Source organism: Mchenga conophoros, linkage group LG16 (genome assembly GCF_057382185.1).
Source record: "Mchenga conophoros isolate Kocher_MC1m ecotype Shallow Benthic linkage group LG16, M_conophoros_male_GT1.1, whole genome shotgun sequence".
Classification (NCBI taxonomy): domain Eukaryota; kingdom Metazoa; phylum Chordata; class Actinopteri; order Cichliformes; family Cichlidae; genus Mchenga; species Mchenga conophoros.
In genome coordinates, this window is record NC_140541.1 from 22,585,638 (window position 1) to 22,603,167 (window position 17,530).

A 17,530-nucleotide genomic window follows, 5' to 3' on the forward strand; every position below is an offset into this window, starting at 1 on the left:
TTTTGTTGGTAGGGCACGGAAAGCCCTGAGGGCTTTATGGTAAGTGCTTACACAGGAGGAAACAATTTGCTTGATAATACGTGCTCGTACATACTGTGCCAGTTCTCTGTTTTGATTGTCTCACAAGCACAGCTACCTCTCCCAGAGCTGTCTGTGATGATTACGGAAACAAGACCCACCTACACCTTTGCTCTTGTCGTGGCAGGCATGGATAAAGGATATGCAGAGGAACTGAGTAACAGTTGTTTCTGGGAATCTGCAGCAATTAAAAGTACGTTTTTTCTTACACCTACATTTGCATTTACCATCAGACACATGACTGCCAGCATAATATTCATCTTATATTTTTAAGAAATTGGTGAGTTGTTTCTGCTAATGGGCACCTGAGTGCTGAAAATCACAACCAGTGACCTTCTCAGATGACAATAAACAGTTTAAATGCCAACCACTAGGTGGCAGTAGCACCACATTGTTGTGAGCACACAGCAAGCACAGAGACAGCGACTGATTTTCAAAGGCTGGGTTCAAGTAGTGGGCTGTTAAAAAAAAAAAAAAAAAAAAAAGATCAATGCAAAGCTGCAGCCTCAAGTTACACAGACAGAATGAATGCTAAAGCTCAACACAGTGGCTAACACTAGATTAGAGGGAGTGGATGAGACCAAGTAATGACTGATTTTTCACCAACAGATAAGAATAAGCTTTACCTAAGAGTGCTGGCTGCTTTCTCATACTTTACCTTTTTCCAGTAAATTCTGCTTGGCCTTTCTTGTTGTACAGGAATTTTGAATCGCTGTATCCCCAGCCATTCCATTTCATAATCTCCTGTCTGTGAAAAAAATGAATTTAGGTACAAGTTAGGACTTGGGCAGATTATCACTCAAAATTACAATAGAACATGTGGGGATTATTCCAGGGTGTGGTGCCCTGGTTAATTTGCCATCCCAGTCCCTCTGGGCTGGATACTGGCTCAGCATCCTTCCTGACAATCTCATGATGTTATCTGAAAAGCCAGACATATAGAATATCCCTTAATCTTATTAAGCCATTCCCAGCTTTTCCATTAACCTGAGGTGGCTATGAAGTGGCAAATTTACAAAATGGGAGGCTGCAGACAGGCACACCCAAATGCTTTGCCCACAGGTTAGCAAACACATGGCTCTTTTAGTATTGCAAAGGCAACACATTCAAACAACTTGTCCATCCACAGAAGAAGTGAGCATACAGTCCTTGAGCTCCATTTAATACATTAGATATTTTACATTTATGGCACCAATCAGACATTTTTCAACGGCTACTTTTAACACTCCTCAGCTTTTTAGGATTAGACTTAAATGTGTGTGCTGAACTTCCAGGCTACACTTAACAAAAATGGCACGTAGACACCAACTACGCTTTGTGTTTTCCACTGTACAAACAGGAACCAAGTTGGGAACTAGTCAACAGATACTACGTGGCTGTGCTTGCTTTGCAAAGATGTAAATTTCAACAACTGTCACTATTCTGTTACTGTTCTGAGATATCAAAATACAAATGCTGGCTTTACCGCCTTATGACTGTACTGTACAATGCTAGTGTGCTGTACTTCTTAAAGAAAGACAGCTGTACAACCATGTACAGATCAATAATCACGGGTCACTTGGGATGGCATGCTACTGTTGGCATAAAAGCCATTATTAAGATTAACACATGCCAAAATGGGGTTTTCTCTAAATTACGAGCAGGAGTGACACACTAAGTCATACTTTATTGAATCCTCACCACCACTGATGGAGTGTAATAGCTGCTGTACATGCGAAATAAAACTGTCTCCATAGCTGGGCATTGTGTTTGGCAGTAAACCAGTAAGTACAGACTACTAACTTTCATAGGGGCGACCTTGGCTCATGGGATTGGGAAGCTCATCTGTAACCGGAAGGTTGCCGGTTCGATCCCCCTGCTCTCTCTGTCCTGGTCGTTGTGTCCTTGGGCAAGACACTCTACCCTACCGCCTACTGGTGTTGACCAGAGGGGCCGATGGCGCGATATGGCAGCCTCGCTTCTGTCAGTCTGCCCCAGGGAAGCTGTGGCTATAAAGTGTGTGAATGTGAGAGTGAATGAATAGTGGGTGCCTAGAAAAACGCTATATAAATGCAATCCATTCTTATTATCATTATTATTAAAGTACAGGTACCAAAAAACAGAAACTCTCTTTCCAGCTATTAAGGATTCCTAAATTGTGGGGCAGGGTTGCTTGGGTGGACATAGTCTGTGTGCACCCCAACTCTGTCTCCACACAACATCTGTTACATTCCTGTCCATCCTGGAAGCTGTACTTCTAAAAGTTTCTTCTTTTATCCTCCCTTAAAGATTTTTTCCAAGTGTTTCTTTCTAATCAAAACCTGGTCTAAAGATAGATGACGCCATTTGTTGTACAGATAGAGAAGCAAATCCGTGCAAACATTTCTGATCCATAAAAAGTAAAGTTGCCTTAAAATGATGCAATCTAGTTAATGTGATGGTCGTAGTGAATGAGGCATGCTTTGACTGAAAAATGCCTTCCACAAGTAAAAGCTGTTTGCTCAGCCCGTTTCCTGCATGACTTTTGCTCTTCGTACTACTTTCTAGTACCTAGCAAACAAAGCCCAAAGGCGTGACAGAAATCTACTTCACTCTCACGGAAAGATTACTACATGTGTGATGACACAACATCTTGTCAACTGCCGCTTTAGGAGAACACACAACCTGTACATCAAGATTCTTGCTTAAACATGCTTTTTAAAACAGAAGCTAAAATGCTTCCCATCACACACAAAGCCCCGAATGAACAGGATATAATCACATCTTTCAATGAATCTTACATTTCGTTTTTAATAAAACTTACAATTATGATTGGATCAGGTGACCCTAACAACCCCACCAGTTATGCTGGTATGTGCTCAGGCTGCTGGATTCCTGCCGTGAGGCATTAGGTACCTTTCCCTACTCTCCTCTTTCGCTTTCATTTTCCATTCATTTATAGGTTCCTATTAGATGCCATCAACATTACTGTGCAAAAAGTCTTGAGTTGCCAATTATTTCTTTATATTTAGCATCCAAAGAGCAAGACCTTTGTATTTTTAACTGATTTTAAGCAATAGTTCTTCAGACTTCTAAAAGTCTTTTAAAGTTTTCTTTGGGTATTGGCTGTTTTTCACTCATTTTCAGCCCAGTTCTTGAACCTGAGCATATTCAGAGGAATTTTTTTCTGTTTGTTAATCCACTTAACATTGGGGGAGGGAGGAAAAAAATGATACTGCAGGTAATTGCTTAACCCGATTCAAAGACTGACTCAATCTTGTGGCAACATTTAGAGCAGGTTTTACTGTTGGTATGCCTGACAATCTTATTTTGTAACAAAAGAAAGTGAGATAACGTTATCTTACACGATAAAACTGACCTATGAATCATTTAAGGATAAAAGGCTGCCTAATCAACTAAGTTAACAATCAATTTTGAAATTCTATTATTAAAAACTTTTAATAATAAAAAATAAGCATACTAATAATAACAACTTGTATTTATATAGGTCCTTAAAAAACTTACCAAAAAACTTAGTAGCAGCCTCTCACAGAAACACATAATTATTTAAAAATTTAAATTGTATTTTTTGCAGCAACACAGTGATTCCCAACCAGCTATTACACAAAAACTTGGCACCTAACCTTAAAAAGTAAACTGGAGGAAAAAGTCGAGGACAAAAAAAGATATCTTTACCAGATAAACAGTATAAAAAAGTGATGTCCTTGAGAAACTGGGGGAAAAAAATCCAGAAAGGACCTAGCAAAGGACCTGAGAGATGTACCTGGCCCTTCAGTTCATCCATCTATTGTTCACTGAAGCCTCATTTGAAAGGGTCTCAGTGGAAGTGTGGCTGTCAAGAAGCCATTCTTAAAGAAGGGAAAGTGTGAAAAAAAAGACTGAGGTATGCCAAAATACACCAGAACTGGGCTGAAAATCAAGGGCTACAGGTCTCAGTGAGTGATGGTTACAAATGTGAGGTTTTTGGTTTAAATTGTTATCAATAGTACAGAGAAGGTCGGGAGAGGTGTATAACAATATACAGCTATCTGTAAAGCATGGTTAAGATTCTGTCATGTTTGGAACTACATTTAAGCCAGTGGTGTTGTCAAAACTGTGATCTACCAAGAAATACCATCTGGAAAGCATCTGATTGACAACAACTTTATTTTTCAGCATGACAATCATTCTAAACACACTGCCAAAGCAGTAAAAGCACACCTTATATATCTGGATAGAACAAATACACAATGCAAAACTATCAGGCATGGATTGGGCCCCCCAGAGCACAACATTACTGAAGCGTTGTGGGAACAACTTGATAGAAAATAGATGATGGCTGAACAAAAGGTAGCCATCATAAAAAAAAACCAAACAAAAAGCTCTAAATTTCCTTCAAGAAGCCTGAAGAACTATTCCCAAAGACTACTAAAAGAAATTACAAGAAGTGCTAAATAAGAGAGGTTAAGGTCTGTTGAAGAATAAAGGTGGTCATACCAAATATTGATTTTCAAGCTGTTAGAAATGTACAAACTGTTTTTGACTTATATACTGTATTTGCATGTATGTTTGTACATGTCTCGATAAATTCCTTTACCAATTTCATATTTGCCTAGCAAAATATAGCAAAAAGGGGTGATGCAAAACATTTTCAAATACCATATCCGCCACAGTTTGTACTTCATCATCTTTAAGCACCTCTGGCTCTGGAACTGTATGTTTCCAGTCTATGGGGACTAACCAACCTTCCAAGTGTTTCTTGTATTACGTGTTTGGCATCTCGCTTTGGTTTCCTCTCACCACAAGGAAATTCTTTCCCTAGTCTTACCAAGTAATTGCTGATAAGAGAGTCCCTGCGGCTTCCATTTGTAATGCTGTAGTGTCTTTAAATTACAAGATAAGCTGCCTCACTCTAAATGAGACACTAACAGGACTGAATGAAAGAAGTGTAGTTATACCACTGAAACAGAAATTCTCTAACACCATATAAATAGTTTAGTCTCACATTGTCAATTGATTCTTTGAATTATAAGTTTGGCAGATAGCTAGTGGCTGTGTAACTGTTTTTGCTTTGCATTTCCTCAACTATCAAACTATCACAAGTATAGCAGACAGGGGTATAAGACATAATATTTAGCCGCATTATCACTGTGTCATACTGGCCTGAAAGGGGCACGCATTACAAGGCCAGATGCACATACTTTTGCCGATTGTGTTAGCTGTTGTTATCTGCCACAGACACTAGATGTCAGTGCTCTGGTGGGGGTTCCTCAAAAGGCACTAGGCTGCTAATAGGTTGAAAGTCAGACCACCAATTGTCCTGACCAATCAGAGAAACGGAAGAGACAGAAGTTTCTCTGTCTCCTCTGACTGTTGTTACACTTTAGCTACAGGCTGCTTTACTATTTTACCAAAGATGTCTTCTCACAAGAGACAAAATTTTGGTGAACCTGCTAACGGGTCAACTCCAAAAAAAGGAGAACCGCTTATCAACCCCACTAAATCGGACAGCTCAGTAACAGTTAATGAATATCAAATCGGATTAATCAAACACTAAGGACTTCACTGAAAGGAAACATAGTTACATAACAAATAAAAGAATGTACTTCGAGAGTGGATGAAAGTTACAGCTGGCAAACTTTAAGAAAGTCGACTTCTTCCTCCTACACTTAGCCGCACCCACCCCTTAGCAAATGAATGGCTGCTCTGTAGCCTAGAAACGTTAGCTATGAAGCTAACCAAACTCCGCTTCAGCTACGTTTCTAACAGACATCTATGTCTAGTGGGGAGACAGCAACCAGCCTACCGCTGCACGCCACCCAAATGTCTCATGTTTAGCTGGTAATGCACTTAAGTTTGACTTAAGAAGTAGCCAAAACCACAGCGGATAAGCCCCCCTCGTCCACCGCTCCATCACAGCCTCGTACCTCCTCCTCGGCACAGTCCTCCGCTCGCTGGAGACATCTAGCTTGTCTCCCTGGGCTTTGCACTCCGCGGCTAGGATGCCCGAGTTACCCTCCACCGGTCTCTGTAAATGTCCGGCAATTACACTCAGTCTTTGCTGTGCAATGCGTTGCCTGTCAGAGCTATCGCTGCCGCTGCTGTTGGACGCCATGCTGCTTCCGTGTTTGTACAGGAGGGAGCAGATCCGCGAGCTCCTGTCAGAGGTCAGAGCAGGGAAAGTGTGGCACATTCAATGCCTGTAGGAAATAACAAACCCCACACGCGAGTGTTAAATGTAAAAATTAGGATTTTAAAGCATACAATACAAAATAAATGTTGTTATTTTGGGTAAATTAATTTGTTATTAGACACAGGGCTAGTTTATGCATGAAAACGGTAAGTCGATTAAGAAAAGCATAGGTCAGCGCATTCTTTAAGGTTATTTTGAAGTTATTTAAACATGGACTGGTTCTAGCTTCCCAAGTATAAGCATTTTGCGTTTTTATAGATTTTAATAACACGTTTAGCTTTTGGAACTTGGATTAAGGATTTTCCACATCTTAGGACCCAAGAAAAGAAAACTGTTCACGATTCTAGGCGATAAGCATTGCACTTGTGCCTAACAATCTCCATAAGGTTCATACTATAAATAAATGAATAAAACATTTGATTTATTTATTTTATCCATCAACCTTTAAACGAACCGTTGACATCAATGCAAAGCTCCCACCACATTCTGAAAGGAGTTACCGAGAAGTGTTTGAATGCACCATTTAACTCGTTTCCCAGCATGCATTGCAACATTAGCGTAGACTGTAAAGGGCTGGTTCCATATGTTACACTTACTGCTGAGGCATCTTTTATATGGCTGAGTATACAGTTTGTGGCTGAGATAGTAAATGCAATTAGTTAATTATATAAAACAACTGTAACCCTTCTGTTTGGAATATTAAAGAGTTTATCGGGTTTATGAAGAAGCACTTATACCCTACATTAAACACCATTTTCAAACAAATGCATGAAAGTGAACAGTGGAAACATGCAATTCAGCAAACCTGTAAGTTAAGTATCAGAATTTTTTAATTGTCTTAGTTTTAGCCAGGTATATGTAAGACGAATCCAAATCTAAAGATTTAAACTAATCCTAGAACATCTGTACATCTGTAATGATTTCCCTTTACTGTGGCTGCATCATCACCTGTCTCATGTGTGCACTTTTTTTTGATGTGGTTGTAAAAACAGAGTAACTTGAAACAGTCAACGCTGTTTACCTTTCTGCTTCACCTCCACTCGATCACCTGACCAGCGTGACTAGCGCTTCCATATGGTCCACATGGCTGCTTTTAAACTAATGATTTGACACGAAACGAATACACCACAAGCAACATTATTGTGAAGTACATATCAATTAGGATTAAAGTACTGAAGGAAAGAGACTGTAAAAAAATCTTAAAATAGAAACTTTATTTTACACAACATTTGCCAACAGAAACAATAAGACGTTCTATAAACTAAAATGTCCAGATGTTTGAGGTTTTATTTCCAAAAGGTTAAAGTATTAGCTTCCAAAACAAAGTTCTGTAATGCACTGACTGCGGGCAGTTAGAGTCTAAGTGTATCACAGAACTTTATTTGGAAAGCCACAGTGCCACCTCATAGGTTTGTCCTTGTGTGGAACCTTATCCTCCTCACAACTGGGTGCTCCTTCAACCTGCAGCAAGGCACAAAAGCAAGGGAAAACAGGACAGCCATGTTGTATTATCTTTTTTATTTTCACTATACTGACTGCACTGAAAAATATATAACAGAAAACAGCTCAAAATAGCAGAGCTAAGATCTAAATGCGTTAAGGACGGGCCTAAAGAAAGGCGAGCTGTTTGGTGGTTCCTCCCTAGAGCCACACAGGTATATAGCAGGCCAGGTGGTGTCTTTTTACACGCTGTTAGCAATACAGAAATGATTAAAGACCTAAATAATATTTGGGTGTGTGCAAAAGTTGATCCTGCAGTGCAACCTCCTCAGAAATGGTTCTTGAGTGTATTTACTTACCTCTTTAGTCTTGCCCATCTGGTTGCTTGCAAAGGTTACATTTTGCATCTACGCTGGCTGGCATATTTTAAGTTTTACACTGTTGCTGATACCTTTTTGAAAGGATTACTCCACTTCAAGTACCACCGGGTATAAATGAGTCTACCTGTTGAGCTTTAACAACTTTCTGAATTAAACAGTCTCTTGAGAATAACCCATTTACTAAAGAGTGATATGATAGCAATGAGGGAAGTTCAGAAGGCCAGCTGAGCTCCAGGAGTATTGAGTTCTATCAGTTTGAATGTAGTTGGAAACTTGGCACTTCATCAGCAACCAAATGACAGCAACTTCAGAAGTGCAGAAATAACGTTCAAAATCAACACTGCAACGTGCCAACCGGAATCTTAACGATTATTTCTTTAAGAAGTACGATTTTAAAGGCAAAGTGAGCTTTGCAAGTCATACTGTACCTGATATAGGTAGACACAAGGGACCAGCTGCAATCCAACACGAGGGGAAAACAGTCTAGATCATAAAATGCAAAAGATGAAAGCGGGCTGAGGACTTTGCACGCCACGGATAGATTCACATTGCAAACGCCTGTTTTCACTGCAGTTGATGTCCATCGGCGAACTTGCAGCGCTCTAATCGTAAGGTGGCCGCCGCCGCTTTTACCTTTTCTTCCCCCAGTGCTGTGCAGTTCACTATATGCAGCTGGAAGAATGTCGACGTGGAGCTGCCAAACGTGAACGCGTATTCAGGAGCGCGCACGAGAGGCAAAAATAGGCTTTTTTAGTGTAATTTCACGTAGTGGCACAGCGAGCTGCACTTTAGTGCGAGACTCTTCACAGATGGGTGCTACAACCAGGAACAAGTCTGTCTTATTACGCGGGCATATCTGAAAAGCCACTTAATGGCACCTCGGTTTCGAATTCTTACTAACGCCGAGGTTTCAGAATGATTCAAATGTGATTAAGAATGAGGGTTTTTCTTTGGGTTATCTTCCTCTTAATGTTCTTAAATAGGCGAATCTTAGATCGACTGCTACAACGTTTATTGCATACCTGTGCTCTCCACCAGTGTGGATTGAAGATTTACATCCTTTAGCCTACTTAGGAAGTGGAAAAGTAATAATAAATCATAACCCACATTCCAATTTTTGGAAAGGTCCGAGGAATTACCAATAACATTTAGCTGAATGAAAAGTAGTGCTTATGGAGAATGTCCTCTTTCATACTCTTAACTTGTTAATGGATATGCTTTACTGTTAAAATAGCATTTTAATGTTCTAGTTTGTCAAGGTGGATCAATGTTTGATGTTGTTATTAATGTTAATTATTAATGTTAATAATCTACAGCACATGTGGTGAAAGAAATCATTAGACTGTACCTTAATAAAAAGCAGCTATAAAACACAGCTAGAGTGATCCAATATCCTTATGCTTTAGAATATTATATTATTACTACTATTGATTAACTAGTTTCTATCTATCTATCTATCTATCTATCTATCTATCTATCTATCTATCTATCTATCTATCTATCTATCTATCTATCTATCTATCTATCTATTGAATAAGTATTAAATAGCATAAAATGCATTAAAATTATTGCACTATATTCTATACATTTACTAACCATATGATAAGTGCCCCATAAATGGAGTAAAAAACTGCATATTTACTTACAAAATGTACTGAAATGTGCAGTATTTCGGTAAGCTTAGCAAATTTTGCCTAAACAATAAAACTATTAACATAACCTAAACAATTTTTCTACACCCTACACACTACAGTACCTTCATATATGTACCGGTTTCGAAGAATAGCCTTTTGTGCATTATAATGGTTAAAACTTTAATATATTTTTTCTACACTACGTAATACAAACATATATGTTGATAATGGAAAGGAATTACAGATCTGCAAATCTTTGAGATTCCTCACTTACACGTTTTAGATCATTACTTCAGTTTTGTTTAATTTTATGAGAAATAGTGTAACAGGGAATAATTTAGCTTGTAGCACATTTAGTTAACCCACTGTAATGATTCATTACTTGACAGATGAAGATTTTCCAAATATAGCACCCAGTGAATTATGGCAGAGTCTGACTCCCACACCCCAACCTCCTCCCAAAAGATGTTAGTAACAGTTCCACCCATTTGAACTAGTATCTCTTATGCACCTACCTCCCCTCCAAAAACAAACAAGCCAATAAACAAACAAAAACATATAAACTAACAGGAATCATTCTGCATTGGGACTTTTACCACATATAGGTGGGTGTTCTGTTTCTCTCTTTATGATTTTGTGATGGTCTACCCAGCTGCACAAGGAACATCAGGGCCCCAGGGTCTCCAGCTCCACGCTGGTCACGGTCACCAGCAGGGGGAGGTATGCACCAAACAAAGTCTGGTCACATCAGTGACGAAGTTAAAATACAAGGTACACATTTCTTTTATGAGCTGGCATACATAAAGCTGTCTATAAACGAACGATATAACATGTTGCAAATTACGTAATGGTTAATGTATTATAAAATGTTTAACTTACACATAAATATGTTGTGTAATTTTTTTGCGTGGCAACTATTGTGTTCTCCATGCGCACGCACACACAGTCCTTATCTCCAGCCCTCATAGGCCGCTGCGAGGGGGACGATCCCGGTGGGGAGGGCCATCATTTCCGTAATGCTCATTAGGTTTGGAGGAAGCAGCACTTCTCGCCGCTCAGCTCCCGTGACGGACTATATCGCCTCCAGACCGCTCGCCATTTTTATATCCAATATAAGGAATAACTCACAAATTTTTCAATCATACGGAGTTTTTTTTCCCTCAAAACCTCACGACAGAGCTCCATAATGATGGAAATGGAGGTGATGCATTCCGGTCAACAGGTAAATAGAGTATTTCTCTCTAGAAAAGATTAGACAAACTATCTGACATTGACTGTCAACTTCCTTTTTAATGCGGGCTATTAGAGAGATAGACTTTATGTAAACTTTTATTTATCAGTTAAATTACAGCTAAATTACAGTACTAGTGTATTTACGCCGGTGTTACAGACGTTATAGCTTTAAAAGTGTGAGGTAGACTACGCCGACAGGCTGTCTTAGAGTTAGACATGTTAACTGTCTTTCAGTTCTGCAAGTCATCCACTTGTGACGCTTTTCCTGGACAGGAAAAAATCCCCATTAACAGAACAGGTTCAGATATTAGTGTTGTGATCGATTGCCCGAATAAAATAACAGGTTATTTTATCCTGGCAAGTTAGACAAACAGAACCTGGACTGTGTTGAAGCATTTGTCGTAACTGTGTCATCATCTCCCCCTGCCCACCCCGCCCTCCTCCTGCTCAAAGCATGTGATCCCATATCTGATAGCTTTTATAACCACCATGAATGATTTCTTTTACTGCTGCTTATGTCTTTGCTGTGTGTTTTACAGAGTTAATAAAAAAGGACCAAATATTACTAGACCTGTTCTTATACACTGAATGAAAATATTGAACTTGGTTGAAGTTTATTTTTTCCTGTGACATGGCCTCGCATCTTTAGTGTTTCGCTAAGCTTGTCATAGGTGAGGGTCAGTGGAAGTACAGTTGACTGATGAGGGCCCAAAGGGCTGTGCAGCTGTGTTTCATCATCCACAGTTGAGATTGGATGTCCACTGAATGGTGTTGAAAAAGGGTATGTTACAAGAGCAGGTTCGGGTGCCTCTTTCGGGGCCTTGTGTTTAACTGTAGATAAGTAAATGAACAACCAACACTAAAGGCTTGTTAAGTTTAATATGTATCTCTGGTAACTGTCATTCTGAAGGCTCTGTGTGTAAAAGCTTTTTTGACTGGTTTTTGTGTGGCATTAAGGTGCAGGAAGTAGTTTTCTCAGCCTTTCCCCCCCCTTGTTCTGGTGCCGGTCCATGTCTTGTGGCAGTTGATTGTGACACCATTACTTAAGCACACCCATATTCACAGAGCCCAGTTGCCGTTGCCATTAATACAGAATGTGCTGTTTATAAAGCTGCATTATAACAACAGGCTAATTTAACAACCACACTGAAATCACTGACTGACAACAGTCAGTTTTTTGGCCTTGCGGTGGTTGTTTTTTCTAAAGGACTGGCGTGACTTGTCTGATGAGCTTATTAGGTGTGACCAACAGACAAGTGTTTTTTCTTTCTTTCTTTCTTCCTTCCTTTTCTTCTTTTTATTGTTGTTTGTTAGAAAACATCAGCAACCTCAAGAAGTGAGTTTAGACATCCCACACAGACATTTTAAGGGACTTCCTCATTCCTGTACAAACCATAATGTCTAGTTGTGTGCTCACCTTCCAACCAGCGAGCAGCCTTAGTAATGTGTAATCCTTCAGTGGTCATAGCTCTGATGCAACACAGAGGCAAAGAGGGTTAGTGGATTCTTTTTTTTTTTTCTTCAGCACCACAACTGTAGTCAGGAAAATGGTGTCAACAATGGCTTAAAGTATTTATAGGTGCTCATATGCCATTATTATTAGTTTGCGGAGGCTTGTGACTCATCCTGTTTTTATTAAAAAAGAAAATTGAAGAAAACATTATCTGACAGGGTTTTTCTAAACAGTCCCACATCCTCCTTATTGTACATTGTTCTGCTTTGTTCTTTATTCTCCCCGAGTTCCCTTTTGGTGTCCTCTAGGCTCTCTCTCTTTTTTTGTATTATAAACCCAAGCTCATAAGTAATGTTTACACCCAAATCTGAGGCACAAACAAGTCACATGCTCATTTTTTATTTTTTTTTGTGTAAACCAGTATTGCGGGTTTATGTAACATCCTTGGGCCTTGTGAAACACTTTCCTTCTGTAAATAAATTCTGCTAAAAGCCCAGAGAAGGGGCCAGCATAATTTATCTTTAGACATCCTTGTTTAAAAAGGCAAATAACAATCGGCAAGTTAGGGGAAATCTACAGGAAATGGTACTAAAATGTCATCGCATGCTCTGCCTAATGTGTAAATATATGTAGGACAAGACTATTATTGTGCTAAGATAATTTAGTAGTACTTGTAATAGTTGACTTAAATACCTAGTGAGGGTGAAATTGAGGAAATAAGCATTTTAATTTCACTCAGTATGACATTATGACCTCATAGTGTGATTAGGTACAAAGGTACATTGTAACACAAACCCTTCTGAGACCTTACGCTACAGCGTAAGGTCTCAGAAGGGTTTGCCGTAACCTGCCGTAACGCCTTTGCCGTAACCTGAGCACCTTCAAAGAACTGTAGCTATAGGTTGGCATCAATGTAGCTGTTGCCAAATAGGCAAATGTAAATGCAACACTATTATACATTTACCGCATAATCATAATTGACGAATTACAGTGCCAATTCTACTTTGTTTATATGTTTATATGTTCTTCGCTCATATGTTCTTCACCAACCATAATACTGTATACTATGGCCACATTTTCTAAATGGTGTAATATGATTTAACTTCTAAACTAGTTTGGAACCATCCTTTAAATCTGAACTTTAAGTACTCGCTAAAAAACGATCCCTGGCTGTGTGGGAGTCTGAATACGCCAAACAAATTCACACTTCTGCGTAACTGGATAAGCAGTGACTACTTCCCTTCACTGGAAAAAGTATCAAATGAGGATATGTGTCTTTTGCTGGTGTGTGGTGACAACAGAGGAAGGAGAGAAATGCGTTCATTATTCATGCAGTTTCTGTCCCTTGACATTAGTGCCTGTGTTGTTGTCGGTGATCAGATACTGAGGGACAGGGTGTGGCAGGTGCAACAGTCACGCTTCGCAGCAGGGACGTTCTGTTTGGCTGCGATGCTCAGAACACTCCTATGCAGGACAGCATGGCTGCTTGCAAACTCTGTTAACCGATCTGCGGCTGTCTTTCTAGGACATGGACCTGATTGACATACTGTGGAAGCAAGACATTGATCTTGGTGCCAGGCGTGAAGTGTTTGACTACAACCACCGTCAGAAAGAGCATGAGCTCCAGAGGCAGCGGGAGCTGGAGGAGGAGAAGAAGCTGCATTTGCTCCGGGAGCAGGAGAAGGCCCTGCTGGCACAGCTACAGCTAGATGAGGAGACGGGAGAATACATACCTCGAGCCCCGCTGCAGCCTGCCGTCACACCTCTAGAGGTAGGTACACAGGTACATACACGCTCCATCATTACTCATGTCAAAGGTACACCCCTCCCACCTCATTTTATAGGCTCTGGCTGTGTTGTAGCTAGGTTACCACCTCATCCTGTGTAAATGCAGCAGCGCAGGTTGGACTTCAGTTTTGCATCAGTGCTCTGCAGGGACCTGAGCGCTATAAATACACAATCATGTGCTGCTGTTAAAACATGGTGTGCCAAAAAGCAGGTAGATGCTAGATGGTAAAAAGTAACACAAGGTATTTTAACTTCTGTTGCAGAATGCCAGTTTCACAGAAACAAGTGACGCCATGTCATTTGATGAATGTTTGCAGCTACTGGCAGAGACGTTTCCTGTAGAAGAAACTGAGGTAAGAACATTGATCAGAAATTAACAGAAATGAACCGCGTGATTGTTGGGCATCGTTTTTAGCTGTATAAAAACTGTCATATCTGTTTTGTCTCCTAGAACACTTCAGTTTGTCTGGACACACCTGCTGTCTCAGCAGCCATCAGCAGCAACATGATGATGTCCCCCGAACAACCAGCTCCATCACCTGCCACCCTCTCCCCAGGACAGCTGCCACCACCAGCACCACAGGGAATGCCCCCAGATTTGGAGGAGGCCTGGATGGAGATTCTGTCCCTCCCCGAGCTGCAGGTATGACACAGAGATTCTACGAACTCAGCGACATGGCATTTCGTGAGGTGGAACAAATACAAAAAGAAAAAAAATGGATAAATGGCAGGAGCTTGACATTAGAAGACAAACAGTTGTTGTTTGCTTTAGGAATCCAGTGCACACTGCTAATTCCACTCCGACTAAATTTCATCATCTAGACATTTTACAGCATTAGAAGCATGGTTGCTCAGGGGTTATATAATTCATGTGATTAATAGCCACTAACATTTTTGCGCAGAGCCAAAAGATAGCTTGCTCAGATCAGGTGTGTCTTCAAATCTTTGCTTAGTAGCAGAAAGGTGAAGTCATTTTCATTAGCTGCTTTATCAGCTCTGTTTCAAGGCACCTCATATTTGCATTAGCTGGTGGGTGGAGCATTGCACCATTAGTTGCCTCGACCTTTGACTGAGTGGACTGGGCTGCGGTTGTAACCACAAAATAGAATTGGCAGGACTAATCTAGTTAGTTGGTGATGATACTAAAAGTGTAGACATGAAAGCTGAGTGGAATTGTGCTCAAACTTGTAAAAGCTGCTTCATGAAGATAAGATATTCTGTTTACAGCAGTAGGAAGTTCTGACATTTCAACAACTGGATAGTTTTGTTAATCACAGTAGGCAATCTTGTGCTAAAACCAGCTCTACCGGCATTCAGTGGAGCACAGGGAGCTGCAACAACTGAACAGCTCAATGGTTCAGACTTTGTTAGCTGAAACCCTGTTTAGTGATGATAACAGATTAAGAAGGAGAATTTAATAGAGTAAAATTATACTTATAAAACATACTAATCTTAGGTTTCAATATTTCAACAATGAAACCACTTAATAACAGTCATTCAGTTTTGAATGTGTGATAAGTCTTTTTTTGTAGGCTTTTTAATATCCTACCACATAAATGTTGAGATTTTTTTAAGCCGTACTTAAAATGAGTGCATTTATTTTAAAATTGTAATTTTTTTTTGTAGGAATGCCTCAACATGCAAATGGAGGACACACTGGAGACCACAACCTATCCCCTTCAAGACAGCCCTGAAATACAGAATCCAAACTACTCTTTTTACCCCATGACAGATGAGAAAGCAAACAGTTTAAATGTCGATCCCACAGAGTTTATGAACACATTTGACAGCTCCGTTCCCAGCATGGCTCCAGCTGATGGCCTCAGCCCGATAAAAGTAAAAACCTCTCAATTAAATGGCAATTTAGGCGCAGAAAGTTTCTGTAACATATTTTATCAGAACACTATATTGGAAGAGAGCAGTGGTCAGCATGAGCTCGAAGGAAACGAAAGTGCTGCCATGTCCGATGTCCCGAACGAGGCCCCCTTCACTCCCATGGATTTGTACAGCCTCTCACCCGGAGATGCCTTTGACAGAAGCAAGCAAAATCTAATAACAGAACAGCCAGACTCAGATTCGGGGATCTCTACAAATGCAAGTCCTGCAAAATCTGCATATGGAAGCGAGTCCTTTAGATGCAGCGACTCGGACATGGAGGAGATGGACCAGAACCCTGGCAGCGCAGAATCTGACTACTCTGAGATGTTTTCATTAAATTTCCAACCAGATGACGCACACGCAGCAATTTCCGTATCTATACCATCTCAGCAACCAAACGAGCACGAGAAGAATCCCAAACATAAGGTGGACCCAGGAGAAGAGAGCAGCCACAAGAACGCCCCCTTCACCAAAGATAAAGCGAAGAAACGCTCTAATGTGCGTCTCTCCAGAGACGAACAGAGAGCCAAGGCGCTAAAAATCCCCTTTACCGTTGACATGATTATCAACCTCCCCGTTGATGATTTTAATGAGATGATGTCAAAACACCAACTGAACGAGGCCCAGCTGGCCCTGGTCCGCGACATACGCCGCCGCGGAAAGAACAAGGTGGCAGCCCAGAACTGCCGTAAACGCAAGATGGAGAACATAGTGGGTTTGGAGAGTGAGCTGGACTCGCTGAAGGAAGAAAAAGAGCGCCTGCTGAGTGAGAAGAGCAAGAACATGACAGACCTGAAGGAAATGAAGTGGCAGCTCAACAACTTGTACCTGGAGGTCTTTGGCATGTTGAGAGATGAGAAGGGAAATTCCTACTCCCCATCAGAGTACTCCCTTCAGCAGTCAACGGATGGCAGCGTCTTTCTCGTTCCCCGCATTAAAAAGACTTTTAAAAGTGACAACAGACACTGATCTCCTTTGTAATATGGTACTTCATTATTATAGTATACTATACTATGCAATAACTTTGTAGTTGCTCAGCTTTAAGCGTTAATAGCTCAGCAGAACTATTGTATAGTTTTTGCTTTCTTGAATGTTCTACTATTTTTTTATATTTTACTTCTTTTGTACTCCGACACCTTCACAGATTCTTTAACCAATAGTTTGTAAATATAAGCACTGAGATTGATTAAAAAAAAGTTACTGTGTTTGTACATATATATTGTATATATATTATATTTCTGTATGCTAATGACTATTTCAATCAGTTACTTATTTTATAACTTTATCCTTATGATTTGCTCCCCTTTTTTATTCTGATTTCTGTGCTTTGAAATAAACTATTCATATAGCTACTTAGCCTCCCGCTGACTGAAAACAATATTGTGTGCTATGCTGCAGCCACAGCCCACAACAGATTGGTGCCAGATGGATATGTAGTTTTAAGATACTATTGCATAACCTACTTCATGTTCAAGACCGTTCCTGACATGAATGC

At 40.2% G+C, this 17,530-nt stretch overlaps 2 protein-coding genes across 2 annotated transcripts in view; one reads left to right on the top strand and one right to left on the bottom strand.

Annotated features, from left to right (window-relative positions):
• The window catches only part of agps (alkylglycerone phosphate synthase), a 28,658-nt gene extending 22,429 nt beyond the window's left edge, over positions 1-6,229 (bottom strand). Inside the window, exons 1-2 of the mRNA XM_085249315.1 lie at positions 5,964-6,229; positions 737-826 (exon numbers count right to left, since the gene is read on the bottom strand). Coding sequence (XP_085105441.1) covers positions 737-826; positions 5,964-6,229 — 356 coding nt within the window. The remainder of the gene's footprint in view (positions 1-736; positions 827-5,963) is intronic.
• Positions 6,230-10,701: 4,472 nt separating this feature from the next.
• Positions 10,702-17,387, top strand: nfe2l2a (nfe2 like bZIP transcription factor 2a). The gene is made up of 5 exons (XM_085250583.1): positions 10,702-10,905; positions 13,895-14,140; positions 14,421-14,510; positions 14,609-14,800; positions 15,784-17,387. Exons 1-5 carry the CDS (start codon positions 10,870-10,872, stop codon positions 17,002-17,004), a joined length of 1,785 nt encoding a protein of 594 aa, XP_085106709.1. The 5' UTR covers positions 10,702-10,869; the 3' UTR covers positions 17,005-17,387.
• Positions 17,388-17,530: the final 143 nt, after the last annotated feature.